This window comes from Mobula hypostoma, chromosome 29, assembly GCF_963921235.1.
Source record: "Mobula hypostoma chromosome 29, sMobHyp1.1, whole genome shotgun sequence".
Lineage (NCBI taxonomy): Eukaryota > Metazoa > Chordata > Chondrichthyes > Myliobatiformes > Myliobatidae > Mobula > Mobula hypostoma.
This window is the reverse complement of record NC_086125.1, coordinates 5478159-5495945: the sequence shown is the minus strand read 5'-3', so window position 1 is coordinate 5495945 and position 17787 is coordinate 5478159. Positions and strand designations below refer to the sequence as shown.

Below are 17787 nucleotides of genomic sequence, written 5' to 3'. Positions count from 1 at the left end.
ATGGAGGAGGGGACCAAGCTGTTCCTAAATCTTTAAGTGTGGGATTTCAGGCTCCTGTACCTCCTCCTTGATGGTAGTAATGAGAAGGGTGCCTAGACTGGTCTGTGAGAGTCCTTAACAATGGATGCCACCCTCCTGAGGGACCGCCTCTTGAAAATGCCCTCGTTGATGCAGAGGGTTGTACCCATGATGGTACTTCTTGACACTTGGGGTTCAGGAGTTTGGAAGGTACGGTCAGAATAGCCCAGGCAAGGTGTCTGCAGCGTATTTTGCTATCACAGCACAGCCACTGGTGATGATGGAAGTGAATGTTTGGAGTTGTGGAAGAGGGCTGTTTGGTCCTGGATGGTACCAGGTTTGTTGTTTGGGCTGCAGCCACCTTGGCCAGGGGTGGGTGTTCTATGATGCTGCTACCTTGAGGTTGGTAGACCAACTTTGGGTACCAGTTCAGTCACTTGCCACAGGATCTCCAGACTCTAACTTGCACAGTGGGTGGTGAAGAAACAGACGTGTTTTACTCCAACGGCTATGTCTCTGATATTACTGACAACTTTCATGAGCTGACTGCATTGTCCACTTTCTCTCGGGGTTCACCACACTGGCCATAGTACTTCTGTGGCTGGCACAGTTGAGTTTCTGTTCAGTGGTGACCACTCCCCCAGGGTATTGATGAGGGGGACTTGGTGACTGTGATGTCATTGAATATGGAGGGTGGCTGGTTAGACACTCTCTTGTTGGGGAAGATTATTCCCTGCCACCGATCATTGTAGGCCTGAAACATTCTCTGAAACTTGCTGCAAGCAGGCACAGGCTGCTTCACTTGCTGAGAAGTTGCAAATGGAATTGTGTATTAGTGAGAATCAGAATCAGGTTTAATATCGCCAGTATATGTAATGAAATTTGTTAACTTTGCAGCAGCAGTACAATGCAATATAATAATAGGGAGATAAAAACTGTGAATTACAGTAGTATGTATATATGTGTATGTATATATATATATAATAGTGAAATAAGTAGTGCAAAAAATGGGAAATAAAAAAGTAGTTAGGTAGTGTTCATGGGTTTGGAAATTGGAAGGCAGAGGGGAAGCAGCTGTTCCTGAATTGCTCAGTGGCCATCTTCAACCCAGCAAGCGTCCCCATTGGTGACCTTCCAAGGGGAGGAAGGTCACTGGTGAGGCAGCTGAAGATGTTTACCCTGCTAGCTTGTGGCTGGGATTATTGACCTTAACGTTCCAAGCCCAAGCCCTGATTGATGTAGCATGTACCACCACTGAATCCACATTGATACACGTGGTAATTTGTGCTGCACATATTGGACATGATTTAGGAATTCTTGACGTTTAAGCAATGGCTTGTGTTCTGTCAGTAAAGTGGAAGTAGGGTGGCCGCAGTTAGGTTCATTGTACGCTAAATTTTATCTTGCTTTCCATTAAATCAAACTGGAATCTGCGTTGGCTGGCACTGGGGGTGGTATCATTTCTCTTCATGGTCAACTCCGCCCATCCCATCTAAACGATGCCCTAGGTGTGAAATAACAGAGACCTACCATTGCTTTGAGAGTTGTAGACTGGGGGAGGGCAGGGTGGGGTTGCGGGGCAAAGGGAAGGGTTGCCAATGCTTTCTCACACACAGACCTTTAGCTCTGTTTGCCCTTGCATGGTATTATCTGAGATTTCACATCGGGGTGTTAATGAATCATTTTAAAGCTATTTAAGCTGGGTCGAAAGAAAATCTTGCATTTCGCACTGAACCATTCCATCTAGAGTATATTTTAACCTGCAAAGCGATAACCTTCTTTATTTCCCCTTGATTGGCTGTTGTGGCATTCAATAAGAGGTCACCCATTACTGGCTGGTCTCTGGATAAGACATGAGTTGATGTGCTTCATTTTTGCACTGCATTGCGGTGGTTAAACAAAGGAAACTAGATCACTGAAGGCTCATTTTTATGTTTGTTTATTGAGGTAAAGTGTGGTACCGGCCCTTCCACCCTTACAAGCCAGCAACCCCCAACTTAACCCGAGCCTAATCACGGGACAATTTACAATGACCAATTAACCTACCAACTGATACGTCTTTGGACTGTGGGAGGAAACTAGAGCACCCGAAGAAAACCCATGCAGTCACGAAGAACGTACAAACTCTTACAGACAGCGGAGGGAATTGAAGCTGGGTCACTGGTACTGTAAAGCGTTGTACTAACCACTGTGCTACCACTTTTGGGAGTGGAGGTGGATCACTCCATGTAATAACTGCAGTGGCTCAACCGTTAATGCTTTATTGCTCCGAACTTCGTTGCACGGGCACCCTGCGTGCTGTTTCTGTGCTCTGCATTCCTCTTATGCCCAATGAAATTTCTGCACCCACCACCTCCGAGGGGTGAGAGAGTTAAAAGGGCGCTGAGTGTCCAATCTAGGCAAAGGGGAAGAATGGGGAAGGTGATTTTCTGCTACCATTGGTACCCATCCTCTGGAAAATTCATGTTTTATCCACAGACGGACAGAACCTCAGAAGCCACGTGCAGTGGACATCTACTTGGAGCTTTTTAGAGAGGGTTGCATGCCCAAATCTTCAGAGGGGCTAACAAGGGGGAAACAGGAAACATGGGATACTGAACAGGCATCTGTGGGTTATACACTAACAATCATAGCAAATCAGTTGCTTCTGTTGAGTTTTGTTTGATTTCCAATGCAACCTGGATGCCGGTTAGTATTTTATTTGTAACATTCACATTGTTGTGATTTTTATTACTAGAAGAGATGGATTTTTAAAAATTTTTGCATTGTAAAAGCTGGATGGTCTATTTTGCTTTGTAACCACTTGTGTGGATTTACAGTTGAACAGAACGAGTGTTATAAAAATGTCTTTGCTCTCCACTGATGCTGTTCTGCATTCACGTCACATTCAATAAGATACTGGAAGTTTAGCTAAACCAACTTCTTCCATCATAATTAAATCTGATCTCTTCAGTGTCTGATAATTGGAGTAATGTGAGCACAGACTGCTGACGAGCCGGACCGATGTTTAAGTTGTTTTGTTAAGGTAACCTGATTAGTGTGAATGTGAGCTTTTCATTGTGATGAAGTTCCCCATAGAGAGCCAAGGACAGCTGGAAGTGTGGCCAATTCTTGAATGAGTACTGCACTGTAGCATGGCTAACGTTACCAGGGGGCGGGAGGGGGCAATTACGCTTTGCTTCTCCAACGTCCCATTTCCCTTTTTGCCGCCATGTCTGTTCTGCTCCTTCAGGGTTTTATAACTGTGCTTCCTATTTCCTTAGTCTCATTCTCCTCTGTGCACGCAGTTCGTGTTCCAAGCTTTTGTGTCCTCTCTTCACACTGACTCTCTTCTCATCTTTCTTCCCTGCTGGATCAGGAGCCTTATGGGGTAATATATCTGTTCTATTTCTTTGCAATACTGTCAGCAAATTTGCACTGTGTTCTATTCCTCTCTGTATTTCTCTCTTTGCCTCTCAGTTCAAATTCTCCTTATGTATGTATCTGTGTGCTGTTTAATAAGTGATTCTGTTGCTGTCCTGCAGAGTACAAGATGGTTTGTTATTGTGCTAGACTGTTCTGGAGCACCATAATTGATTCTCTGTTTAAAACAACTTTGATTACTCCTGAGTACAAGATGGTTTATTGCTGCCCTAGACCGTTCTGGAGCACCGTAAATGATTTTCTGTTTAAAACAACTTTGATTACTCCTGGGTACAAGATGGTTTATTGCTGCCCTAGACCGTTCTGGAGCACCGTAAATGATTTTCTGTTTAAAACTTTGATTACTCCTGAGTACAAGATGGTTTGTTATTGTGCTAGACTGTTCTGGAGCACCGTAAATGATTCTTTGTTTAAAACAACTTTGATTACTCCTGAGTACAAGATGGTTTGTTATTGTGCTAGACTGTTCTGGAGCACCGTAAATGATTCTCTGTTTAAAACAACTTTGATTACTCCTGAGTACAAGATGGTTTGTTATTGTGCTAGACTGTTCTGGAGCACCGTAAATGATTCTTTGTTTAAAACAACTTTGATTACTCCTGAGTACAAGATGGTTTGTTATTGTGCTAGACTGTTCTGGAGCACCGTAAATGATTCTCTGTTTAAAACAACTTTGATTACTCCTGAGTACAAGATGGTTTGTTATTGTGCTAGACCGTTCTGGAGTACCATAACTGATTCTATGTGTAAAATGACTTCAGTTACCTTTGTGTGATGGTGTGGCCAGTGTAGAATTCAGAATCAGAATCAGATTTTTTATCACTGATATATGTCATGAAATTTGTTGTTTTCTGGCAGCAGACCAGTGCAATACATTAAACATTACAAAAAGCTACTATAAAAAGTAAACAGTGTGAAAAAGGAATAGCAAGGTCATGCTCGTGGGTTCATGGTCTGTTCAGACGTCTGATGGCGGAGGGAAAGAAGCTGTTCCTAAAACGCTGAGTGTGGGTCTTCAGGCTCCTGTACCCCTGCCCTGATGGTAGTAATGAAACAAGGGCATGTTCCAGGTGGTGAGGCTCCTTAATGAGAGATGCCACCTTCTTGAGGCACCGACCTTTGAGGATGTCCTCAATGGTGGGGAGACTAGTGCTTCTGAGGATATTTGATAAGTCACCAAAGACTCTTGCAAATGTCTACAGATTGTCAGCGGAACTGGTCCATCTAGTTCAGCTCAATCATTTCACTTGTCACTTTGAAATCATGAAGCTTTCACTGGAATCTCCATCCTTTGATCCACAGGTTTTAAAATTAATCCCAATCCAAATCCCAGCTGTCCGGTCAATATCTGAGCCTAGCTTCTGGACTAAAGATGCTTGACCTGACATTGCTGTAAATGTGACAACCTCAACGTGAGACTCCAAGTACTGATTTGTAAATCAAAGCAAGTCATCCTCACCTGAATCCGGTGCTGACCTGGGCTGGTCTAACCAGATCCAAGTGTTTTATCAGCAGAGACACCTGACAGTCCTGTCCTGTCGTGGTCGGGACAGACGTGTACAGTCCTGTCCTGTTGGGGTTGGAATAGACAGCCAGGTGCTGTCTGCAACATCAGCTGGTTCTTTGCAACTCAGGCTGCAGAAGATCACCTGCACATGTGTGTTCTTTTCAAAATGGTGTCATGTTCCTGCCCACTCTTTTCTCTTCTGTAGAATCCTGCCTTGCCCTGCATCTGTAGGTTGTAGGTGGGATTCTGGGGGTCTCTCTCTTGCTCTGAGTTTTGAAGGTTCAGGGTTCAAGAGACGTGGCGATAAACATTTAAGCTGACACACAGTGCAAAACTGAGGGGGCATTGTGCACTGTTGCTCAGTGTTATCGCTCAGATGAGGATTTTAGACCAAACACTCCCCCCTCCCCCCTTTGGGAAAGATAGGGCTGCCACATTTCAGAAAACAGCAAGGGGAATTTGCTCAGATGCCCTACGCCAATCCCTCAGTCAATATCGCAGAAGACAACAAACTATGCAAATGCAATTAGAAATGAATAACAAGAACATGAGATAAAGAGTCCTTAAAGTGAGATCATTGGTTGTGGGAACCATCTCAATGATGGGGCAAGTGAGTGCAGGTATCCTCTTTTATTCAGGAGCCTACATATGTTCAAGATTATGTATATGTTTACCATGTCCCTAGGAAATGTACCCAAAAACACCTTGCAATCTATGATTTTCCCTGTGTTTAATGGTAACTGTGAGGAAGAGAGCAAGTCAGATTCAGTGGCCTACACCTGTACAAAATCCAACAAAGAACTATTGCATACTGTCATGGAAGAAAGTGAAGTGCCTTCGAGTCACATTTCAGAGGGATACTCTGTGCGAACCCATTGGCCCAAAGCATCGTTTCACTTTACCCTGATTTCTGTTTGCAATAGAAAATAAAGCTTAGAAGGAGCTCATCCTCAGTAAGCCATCCAAAGACCTATTCCATTCTCCTGAAGGGTGTAGGCTGACATTGGTGCTAACTGAACAATCCCTGTACATAACCGCTTCTCAATCCTTGACGCAAGAGTGGGATTTTTCTGGCTGTTTGGGACTGCAGCCAACACATCCTGAGTTTATCACCAAATTGAGGATAGCTTAATCACGCTTATCAGCAGCCACTTGGTCACTTTGAGATTCCTCAGCCAATCAATAGTATTGTCGCTGATCCGGCTTACCTCTGTTCCCCTTATCCACTGACCCTGGTAACATTTCACCTCCTTATCCTTGAGAGTCCACCTACCTCTGCCTGAAAATGATTCAGACTTGGATTCCACCACACTTTGCATCCTGACTCCCAACACTCTGAAAGGAACACATTTTATCTCATCCCTGTCTGAAACAGATAGCCACTTAGTTTGAAATTGTGTTCTCTCATAGTTCTAGATACTCCACAAGAAGAAAAAACATCTTATCCACATGCACCCAGTCAAGGGCTCTCAGGATCCTTCATGTTTCTAACAAGTTCCTCTCAAACCTCCAAACTCTAACATATACAAGTCTAGCCTGTCCAGCATTCCCACATTAGCCAGTCTGTCCAATCCAGCTATTGGTCCAGCAAACCTTCTCTCAACTGCTTCCCAATGAAGCATTAACATCCTACTTTAATGCAGAGTCCACTGTGTTTGTGAATTAACAATCCCATGTCTAACCTTCCGATTTTTGTGCTAGCAACAAACACTAATATTCTCAAGCCCGAGAAATCCAGGTTACAGCAACTGCAGCCTCTAGTGTCTCAACTTTCTGTTATTCCTCTGCCATCCGTGCATCAGGATGCCTAGATCCCCATGTATCTCAGAGTTCTGCAATCTCTCACCATTCAGAGAATGTGATTATTTTATTTTTTCTTGCTAAAATGGACTGCCTTTCCACTTTATACTCCATTTGCTTACTCATTCAACCTATTTGTATCTCTTCGTAGCTTGCTCCTGTTTGCTTCACAATTTACTTTCTTTCCAATTTTTGTATCCTCAGCATAATTATACCTTGATAACTTTATCCAAGTCATTTATATAAATTGTACCAATTCCTGCAGCAACTTATTGATTAGATCTGGCCAAGTGGAATAAGACCCACTCTCTATTTCCTCTCAATCTTTCCACCTCAGTGTGTTATTTCTACACCATCAACTTTAGTTTCTGCAATAAGTTTTGATCCAACATCTAATCAAGTACCTTCTGGAAATCAAAGTACGGTGCACAAAGTACATTACAACATTTGGGTAGCAGAATTTGCCCTTACAGGATTCATAAATCACGACTAAAAATTTAAGATACAGGATAAAACTACACTCCTAGCAAAAATTTTCTGATCAATCAATAATAGAATTGAATATGAAGTGATACAGTGCAAAACTGGGTCCTTTTGGCCGACATCATCCATGCCAACCATGATGCCTATCCGCACTAATTCCATTAACCTCATTAGGCCCATATCTCTCTACGCCTTTCCAATCCAACACCTTTTCTATTTTCCTCCAGTGCTTCTAGCAGCTCGTTCCGGACACTCAACACCCTTTGTGAAAAACATTCCTTAATTCTCCTTTAAGTTTAAGCCTGTGCCCTCTAGTTTTAGATTCCTTGCCTTAGCAAAATATTCTGACTCTCTATGCGATCTGGTAGGCCTCTGTTGGTCAGGGCTGACCATCCTAGCTCTCTAGAAATGCAAGCCAAGGCAGGACAATATGGAGAGCAAGCTGTTGTCCATGTAGCAGGCTTCCCCTCTCCACACATCTGATGAACCCAAAAGAACAGCAGAGACCAATACAGTTTGACGCCAGCAGCGTCACAAGATTAGCCAGTTAGTGTTGAATTTGACATAGGACTGCCTTAGGGATTCCAGCTTCGGATTTTTCCCTCAGGGTTTACTCCGAAAGCCCTCCCCATGAGTGGATATAGCTGCAAGGCACTGGAGGTTTGAGATCAGAGTTTTCCTTCTGCTAGATGAACTGCCGACTGTGGAAGACGAGTCCCATCTGCTCGAAGCTACTGGTTTCAAGATGGCAGTAACCTGCCTTTGCTCCTTCTCCTGTCAGTAGAAATGGTCCCACTGGGCTTAATAACTAAGCTATTCATGAAGACCAGAAGCTGGACTTGGTTGTCAGAGGCTATTTGAGGCACACACCATTGGGAGCATTTAATAGGTAGTGGGAGCTTATCCCCATTAATATTCCTGGCTATAAAAACTTTAGGCAACCTGTACTGTACTATCTATGCACTCATAATTTTATAAATCTTAACAGGATCACTCCTGGGCTGTCTATTTTCCACTGAGAATAAACACAACCTATCCAATCACTCCTATAACTACAGCCCTCCATTCCAGGCAGCATTAAGCTGGAAAGAGTGCAGAGGACTCCTAGCAGGATGTTACTGGGACTGAAGGGACTGAGTTATGGAGAGAGGTTGAGTAGGTTGTGTTGGGCACGTGGCCAAGTGGTTAAGACGTTCGTCTAGTGACCTGAAGGTCGCTAGTTCGAGCCTCAGTTGTGGCAGCGTGTTTGTGTCCTTGAGCAAGGCACTTAACCACACATTGCTCTAGTGTCTGTACGAGGAGTGGTGCCCCACACAGACTTCCAATCTGCGCCTCGTAAGGCATGAAAATGCCCAACGCAGGCCTCTCCTGGTCTGAGTCGACGTTCCCTCCCCTCCCTCCCCTGAGTAGGTTAGGACTGTTTTCATTCGAGCATCAGAAAATGAGGAGTGATCAGATGGACATGTATAAAATTATGAGGAGCACAGATAGAGAGAACGCACCCAGTCTTTTTCCCAGAGTGGGGATCGTGAACTTGAGGCCATAGGTTTAAATAAGGGAGGGAAGATTTAATAGGAACCTGAGGGGCAACCTTTTTCAGGCAGAGGGTGGTCAGCATAAGAAGTTACTGAAATAGGTACATTAACAGCATTTGAAAGGCACTTAGGTAGGTACATGGAGGAATGGTTTAGAGGTTTAAAGGGATAGGGGGTAAACACAAGCAGAAGGGACTAGTTTAGATGGTAATTATGGTTGGAATGGACTAACTGCCTAAGAGCCTATTTCTGTGTTGCGCAACCTCATGACTCTGTAGCATCTTAGTGATTCTCTTCTACACTCTCGTTGTAGCTACCATACCCTTTTGAAAATGCCTGATTACCTTGAATCAGAAATCTGCAGCATTGGTGTCCTGCAGCTCCTCATAACTATAACTTTCCCATGATGACAATATCCTAATAAATCTCCTTTGCACCCTCTCCAGTTCATCACATCCTCCTTATGTTGTGGGGATCAGATCAATATTATTGTACTTTAGCTGTGGTTCAATTAATGTCTTCTCCAGCTCCATTAAAACCACCCTGGTTTTATATTCTATTACTTAGTCACTGGAATATCCCACACATGATCAATTTGTCCCGTTGCCTTCCCCGATCTATGGTCGTCCACTCTAAGGTTACTATGTTTCACTACATTTTTAAATTATATTCCCATGGAGTGTTTATCTGAGTGAATTTCACAGCCACACATTTGTCCGGATTGAATTCCATTTCCCACATTCCTGCCCTCCCCCCACTTTCCAAGCCCCATTCTAGAGTTCCAAATCCATGCTGATGTTCCCAGTGTAATGTTGTCGGAGTGCTGCATTATTACTGGACAAATGTTGTAAACCAGGACCCCACCAGTTCTTGGAGGTGAATGTAAAAGATCCCAATGGTTTAAGCCTAATGGTTATCCCTCAATCAACATCAGTAACACAGATCATCTAGTGTTTGCAGAAGTTTGATCTGGATAAATTAGCCACATGCTTCTTAGATTGCGAAGCGACTACGTTTCTAAAAGTACTTTATTAGGACTTAAAGCCATTTGAAATATTCTTAAAATAAGAATCATCTGGCCTTTAATACACAATAAAAATTCACAATAATGATAACAGTAACTCACAATAATGCAGCCACCATGTCAGTGAACTATGGGTGCTGGGGGGCTGGGACAGGGAACAGTGAGCTTTTCATAACATCATATTCCCAACATAATTTCCATTTCTAACATAAGCATTCTTAACTGATTAGAAAAATATAAATGTGGTTTATCTTCTAAAGACATTTTTTAAACTGTTAAGTTTTGTTTTGGTCTATTTCCTAACAAAATGTTTTCTATTCCAAATCCTACCCTTCAGATTCTAGACTTGCAACTAAGCAATCAAATTTATAATTCACAATAACTGTTAACTGGTTAATCTCTTTTTGCTGAAGGTATTGCATATGTTTAAAGTGGTTTGGGATATTATTAAAAATGTCCAGATTTTTAAATTGAATGTTTCAATTATATCCCAAAACAGCCATTACCCTTCAGTCTGAGACTTTACACAACAGATTGCAATTTACACTAATGGATAAATAACTCTGGGATGGGTCCAATGGCCCATTTAACAAGAAGTTTATATCTCCTTATGGTCAGATTCTACCTAGTCTTTTGCTGTTAATTTGGATGTTGGAATTATATATAGGAGGGGGCGATTCTGTCCATCAATCCTGTTGTGGCTCAGTGCAGAGCAATCCAGTCACTCCCATCACCCACTATGTGACTGTAGCCCTGCAAATGTATTTTCCTTCAAGTATCTGTGCATTTCCTTTGTTGGAACTGCTTACATCAGTCATTCTGCCAGAGGTCATAACTACTCCATGCATAATGAAGTGGTTCTCCCGTTACCTTCGACTCTTTTATTAAACTCCTTAGACCTGTCCCCTTTGGTTTTTGACCTTTGTATCATTGGGAACTCTTTCTCCCCATTCACATTGCCTGGACTATCCCTTAAGACCATAAGGAATAGGAGCAGAATTAGGCCAAACAGTCCATCCAGTCTGCTCCACTATTCCATCATGGACTGCTTTATTATCCCTCTCATCCCATTCTCCTGCCTTCTCTGCATAACCTTCGATGCCCTAACTAATCAAGCAACTATAACCTCTGCTTTAAATATACCCAATGACTTGGCCTCCACGGGTCATCCGGAGCAATAAATTCCACAGATTGGCCATCCTCTGGCTAAAGAAACTCCTTCTCATCTCTGAAATGACATCCTCGTATGCTGAGGCTGTACCCGCTGGTCCTAGACTCCCCCACTACAGGAAATATCCTCGCCACATCCACTCTGTCCAGACCAGGGGTTCCCACCCCTGCCATTAACAGAGGGGTCCGTGAACCCCAGGTTGGGAAGTCCTTCGCTAGGCTATTCCATGAATTGAACAGATCTATTAAGTTTCTTCTTAACCAACTGGAAACCAGCACCCCTGGTACCATCACCTGGTACCCTCTCCAGCACTTGATGTGTTGGCCAGAACCTGGCTAATAGTTGTAGCCAAGCTGAGGTTTTTATAGAGGCTCCTTGATTTTGTTCTCTGTGGGCTAGGGGTACACTATGAGATACATCACTAAATGTATGCGGTAGTGGAATAAAGAAAAATATTAGCTCCATTTGTCACATGTACATTGAACGATACAGTGAAATGCCCTGCTTTGTGTCGACAACCACCACGGTGCATACGTTGTGGTGGGGGCAGCCCGCAAGTGTTGCCATGCTTCTGGCACCAGCATAGCGTGTCAACAATTCATAACCCTAATCCATATGGCTTTGGGCCGTGGGAGTAAACTGCAGCACTGGGAGAAAACCCACACAATCACGGCGAGAATGTACAAATTCCTTACAGAGGTGGGAATCAAACCAGGTGGGTGATCACTGGCGCTGTAAATCAATTGTGCTAATCACTATGCTGCCATTAAATTTCTGAAATCTGGTTATAATTTGGAAGAGCGACACAATAGCTGCCTCACACCCCATGACTTGGATTTAATTCTGCCCTCCGGTGCTGTCTGTGTGGAGTTTTGCAAGTTCTCCCTGTGACTCCGTGATTATCTCCTGTTGCATCCCACATCCCAAAGATGTGCGGGTGGATAAGTTAATTGGCCGCTGAGTGGGCGAATCTGGAGGAATGAGATGGGAATAAGTTACAGAGAAAATTAGTAAGGAAACAGAATTGCTGTGTGAGCTGATGGGTCAAAATGTCCTTATACATGTCATAAGAAAAAAAATGGAATCATATAAAATATCTGGAATTACGAATCAGTGTACCGGAACACGAGAGATTCTGCAAAAGCTGGAAATGCTGCCAGAGCAACAATCACAAAATGCTGGAGAAACTCGGGGAACCAGGCCCCACCTATGAAGAGGAGTAAACAGAGTTGATGGCCTGATGTAGGGTATCAGCCTGATATACCGACTGCTTATTCCTCTCCATAGATGCTGCCTGACCTGCTGACTTCCTCCAGCACTTTGTGTTTGTTGCTCTAAAATATACATGAATTCCCTATGCAAGTGCCATTACATTGCATATTTAATGCAAAGCTGAAAGTGAATTTCTATTTCTGTGTCTGTCTATGTGAAGCAAGGATTCTTACCACCTTCTCAACCCATTTCTCAAAGTCAAACAGCTTTTTGGTCTAAAAGGTATGGGAAAGTCATTAAACAATGACTTTCAATGGACGAAGGAAGGTATCGCATCAGAGAGTCTATCGGACGAGTAGGAAGCATATCAGAGGCTGCATGTTTTCCCTCATTGCGATAATGAATTGAGCTTTCCAAATGCTTCCATCTCCTGGGTTGTTCAGAAATGCAGAAGAAAAATAATTATCACAGTTGCCATGTGGCATAATGATTCTAGGTGAATGAGCTAAAAAAAATTCCAATATTTTCCAAGTAAGTCGAATTTTACTGTAGTGTGACATTTAAGAAGTTATCTGAGGTTGTTAGATGTATAAAAAGCAAGTGTACTTGCAACCAGTTACAAGGCTGTGGTGCTGTTACTATTGTACTATGAAGTGCTTATCTTCCATCATTTTCTTGTCAGTGGTAGCAAGGGGAAAGATCTGAATACCATCAAGTCTCTGAGAGTTCTTCGGGTACTGCGGCCCCTGAAAACCATCAAAAGGCTGCCCAAGCTGAAGGTAACCTGGATCAATATTGCTTTGTGATGTGGGCTGGGATGTGCAACTGGGCTTCTGATCTATCATCCCACCAATGAGAGTGATACGCTTAGGAAATGGGGTACAATTAAAGAACAAATGGAAAAGAAACCGCAGCAGCTTCTGTGAATAAAAGGAGGAAATTCCTCCAGAAATGTGCATTGAGCAGAGGATAGTTACATATGAATTAAGACCATGGGCCATAAGGTGTAGAAGCAGAATTAGGCTATTCAGCCCATTGAGTCTGCTCTGCCATACACCGCATTCCATCTGCCAATTCTTTGCCCATTCTCCTAATCTGACCATCCTTCTGCAAACTCCCTGCCTCCTCAACACTACCTGCTCCTCCACCAGTCTTGTCCACACTGTCATCAATTCTGTCATCCATATCATTAATATATAATATGAAAAGTAGCAGACCCAACACTGACCCCTGTGGAACACCATTAAGTTACCAGCAGCCAAGCAGAAAAGGCCTCCTTTATTCCCACTCTTTGCCTTCAGCCAGTAAATTATTTGGATAAAATCCATCACAGTCACGTGATAGATAGACTTACATTGAAACATACAGTGAAATGCGCTGTTTGAGCTAACGACCACCATAAGCTAAGGATGTGCTGAGGGCAGCTCACAAGTGGCATCACACATTGCAGTGCCAATGTAGCATGCCCGCAACATTCATTAGAACAACACTCAGCCAACATACAAAAAGCAACAATAACAATGAAACAAAACAGCAAAACAAGCCCCTTTCCATCCCACCCACCCACTCACTCCTGCACCCAGCCAGGCCTCCAGCTTCAGAACAGCCCACCACCAAACCCCTGACCTCTGACCTCCAGCACTTGGCCCAGTCCCCGGACTTGCAGACATCTTGCCCTTCGCTCAGAAGGCAGTGAGTCTTAGAATTATTTGCTCCTGGGATTGGTGGAGACCAGATCATAAGATAGAGAAATGTTTGAAAGAGCAAGGAATGGAGGGTTGTGGGGAATTTTAACAGAAGAGGAGTTGAGGTTGGCGTAGATCAGCCATGAATGGTGGGGTGACCTACTCCTGTGCATTTCTGCTGTTGCTGTCATCTTGCTGTAACTGGCTTTCAGAGGTTGTGCAGTTACTTGCTTGCAGAAAGTTGCAATAAAGTATTACGTCCAAACATGTATATAATAAAATATTAGATGCTTTCATTTGACGGCAGTGGAAAGGATCAAAGCAACAGGTGGAGGAACATTGGATCATTGGCTACAGCTTCAGGATTCCCCAGTTATACATCACGAGTTTCGTGGAGTGGAGAAGGGGAAGGGAATGGTTCACCGAGATTCCCACTATGAATCTTGGACTTCATTGACAAAGATTCGGACAAAGCATTTCCTTTTTTTTAAAATCTCGTTTTGCTGCTGTCTCCTTCCAGGCTGTCTTTGACTGCGTTGTGAACTCCCTGAAGAACGTCCTCAACATCCTGATCGTCTATATGCTCTTCATGTTCATCTTTGCGGTGGTGGCAGTGCAACTCTTCAAAGGCAGGTTCTTCTACTGCACTGACGAATCCAAAGAGTTTGAGCGGGACTGCAGGTACTTTGTTTAATATCTAGCACATACACTGTGTCAGAATCGGAATTACTATCACTGACATATGCTGCGAAATTTGTTGTTTTGTAGGCATACAGTGCAGTACATAAAATTTACAATGCATTATAATAAGAAATATATATAAAAACATAAATAATGCAAAAAGAGAGCAAAAATAGTGAGACAGTGTTCATGGATTCATTGTCCATTCAGAAATCTGATGGTAGAGGGGAGAAGCTATTTGTAAAATGTTCAGTGTGTGTCTTCGTGCTCCTGTACCTCCTCCCTGATGGTAGCAACAAGAAGACGGCATTAATCTAAGCTTAGAGACATTAAATGCATTAATGACTGTCTCCAGATCTGACTATGTAGTAGAGGAGATTTGCTGGGTTTCCAATAAACCCAGTCCATCACGGGTAAAGCCCTCCCAACCACTGAGGACATGAAACAATGTCACAGGAAAGCAGCATCCATCATCAGGGACCCCAGGACATGTTCTCTTCTCACTGCTGCCATCAGGACTCACACCAGCAGGTTCAGGAACAATTATTACCCCTCAGCCATCAGGTCTTGAACCAAGGGGAATAAGTTCACTAATCTCCACTTGCCCCAACATTGAAATGTTCCCACAACCAGTGGACTCACTTTCAATGACTCTTCATCTCATGTTCTGAATATTTATTGCTTGTTTTCTATTATTATTATTTCTTCTTTTTATATTTGTAGTTTGTTGTGTTCTGCACTCTAGTTGAACACCCTAATTTGCTGGTCTTTCCTTAATTCTGTTATGGTTTCTGTATATTCTATAGGTTTCTTGAGAATGTACACAAGAAAATGAATCTCAGAGTTGTATATGGTGACATATATGTACTTTGATAATAGAACTGATTTTGAACCTTAAGAAGTAAATTATGTGAGCACATCTCTTGAAAACCTTAATCAGATCGGCTCACTTCCTTCTCAATTCCAGGAAGTACTCTTCTAGTTTATGTAATACCTGGTAAATCTACTCTGCTGTTCCTCTGAAGTCTGTACCAGGTGTGTTCCAGGTGTGACATTAGTATTGGTTTATTATTGTCACATGTACCAAGATGCAGTGAAAAGTTTTTATTTTGTAAGTCATCCCGGAAAATCATTCCATACATAATCATATCAAGGTAATGAAAAGAAAGCACAATGTAGAATATAGAGCAACATGTACAAAATGCTGGAGGGATTCTGCAGGTCAGGCAGCATCTATGGAGGGGAATAAACAGCAACGTTTCGGGCCAAGACGCTTCATCAGGACTGGAAAGGAAAGGTGCAGAGGCCAGAAATTCAGAACCTAGAGTTTTCTAGCTTCTGCCCCCTTCCTGTTTAGTCCTGATGAAAAGGTCTTGGCCAAAATATTGATTGTTTATTCCTCTCCATAGATGCTGCCTGGCCTGCTGAGTTCCTCCAGCATTTTGTGGGCGTTACTCAAGGTGTGCACCATCTGCAGAATCTCTTATGTAGAATATAGGTAATGTTGCAGTTACAGAGAAAGTGCAGTGTAGATAGACAAATAGAGTACATGGGACACAAGGAGGCAAATTGGAGAATCAAAAGCCTAAGAGTTCATTTTTTAACATAAGTCTTTCCAGGGGTCTGATGACAGTGGGATAGAAAATGTGCTTGGTGCTAAGTGGTTCATGCTCTCAGAATTTTGTATCTACTGCCCAATGGGAGGGGCCGGGGGGGGGGGGAGAGAAGAAAGAATGGCCAGAATTGGAGAAGTACTCGATAATGTTGGGTGCTTTCCCAAGACAGCAGGAGGTAGAGAGGCTGGTTTGTGAGATGGACTGGGCTGCAATCACTGCTATCCACCACTTCTCACCGGTTCCTTGATCTTTGAGAGAGAATGCTTTGGTTTCAAGCCATACAACAAGTCCAAAGATTACTCATGGGGTTTGTATGCTGCAGGCTCAGGTCGTTTGCTGCAGTAATAACCACGTCTGCTTCCATACTGGTTCTGTTGTTCAGTCAGACCTCTGTGGGATTATGAAGAAGAGCAGAACCTTCTGCCCATCTTGCTACTCCACTCTCAACACCATGATAGAAGGATTATCTGGTCATTTCCCAGTCACTGATTGTGAGAGGTTACTGCTGTGTACTGTATCCCTACATCAAAGTTATCAATCCAAAGCTCAGAAGTCAGCCTCTATGAGATCCTGAACCATGTCTTGCTTGTCTGTGAGCAGCAGGCTGACCAAGTGGTGTTGCATTGTCCATTTCTTAGCCTGATTCCTGGTGAGGGGTACAATAGCAGGAGCATGTTTTGGCGTGCCAGGTCAAGACTCACCAAGTGATTGAAGCACCATTTGTCCTCTGACCCCAGAAGGAAACCATGGTTCATGCTGTCCCGACTGTTAATGTCTGCAAGTCACACCCACCAGATTCTTAGAGCTGATGCATACCTGTGTCATCACAGGGAGGCTCCTGCACAGAGAGAGTCATGGCATCCTTTACCATGGCTCTACATACTTTATGTCTGGACATAGAACAGCACAGCACAGTACAGGCCCTTTGGCCCATGATGTTATGCTGATCTTTTAACCTACTCTGGAGATCAATCTCACCCTTCTTTCCTCATTAGCACTCTGTCTTACTATTTTCCTTATTCTTATTCAAGGATCAACTTTATTCGCCATATACATGTTGAGCGTCCCTTATCCAAAATACTTGGGTCCAGAAGTATTTCATATTTTGGAATATATAATGAGATACTGATGCAGCCATTCAGCACGTTAAATTTTCATCAGTGATGATCTTCATAAACTCTATCAATGAAGTTCTCTTCTGCTTCATGATCAGCAGATGCTTTATCACCACAAATCTGAAAATTTTATGCTGTGCCTTTTCTTAAATTTCTGCAACCAGCCTGCCGAATATTCAGAAATACCTTCAATTTTCAGTTTGTCATGGCACATCTTTGCTTGCTTCATGACTAACATACTGTTATGTGGCATTTATTCACTCTGACGCTAACAAATCCGCTCGATTGATATCTTCATTAACTTCTGTTCATTACATATGTCAGATCATTTCTCAGAACTGTCTGTGTTGCGCAGAGACCTACGCATCACCTGAGAACTTCCCCTTCGTCTTGTGGAATTTCCCATTTGTGATGTCAGCATTTGAAAAACATTTCAGATTTTGGAATTTCGGATAAAGGGTGCTCAACCTGGGTTAGGAATTTGCTGTGGTGTGTTGATCAGGGTGTGACATGCAAC

The 17787-nt window shown here is 43.0% G+C and overlaps 1 protein-coding gene across 1 annotated transcript in view; it reads left to right on the top strand.

Moving 5' to 3' along the window:
* Positions 1 to 17787, top strand: part of LOC134339471 (voltage-dependent P/Q-type calcium channel subunit alpha-1A-like) — a 607837-nt gene that overhangs the window by 453045 nt on the left and 137005 nt on the right. Inside the window, exons 27-28 of the mRNA XM_063036009.1 lie at positions 12856 to 12952; positions 14379 to 14539. Of these exons, the coding sequence (XP_062892079.1) occupies positions 12856 to 12952; positions 14379 to 14539 (258 nt within the window). The remainder of the gene's footprint in view (positions 1 to 12855; positions 12953 to 14378; positions 14540 to 17787) is intronic.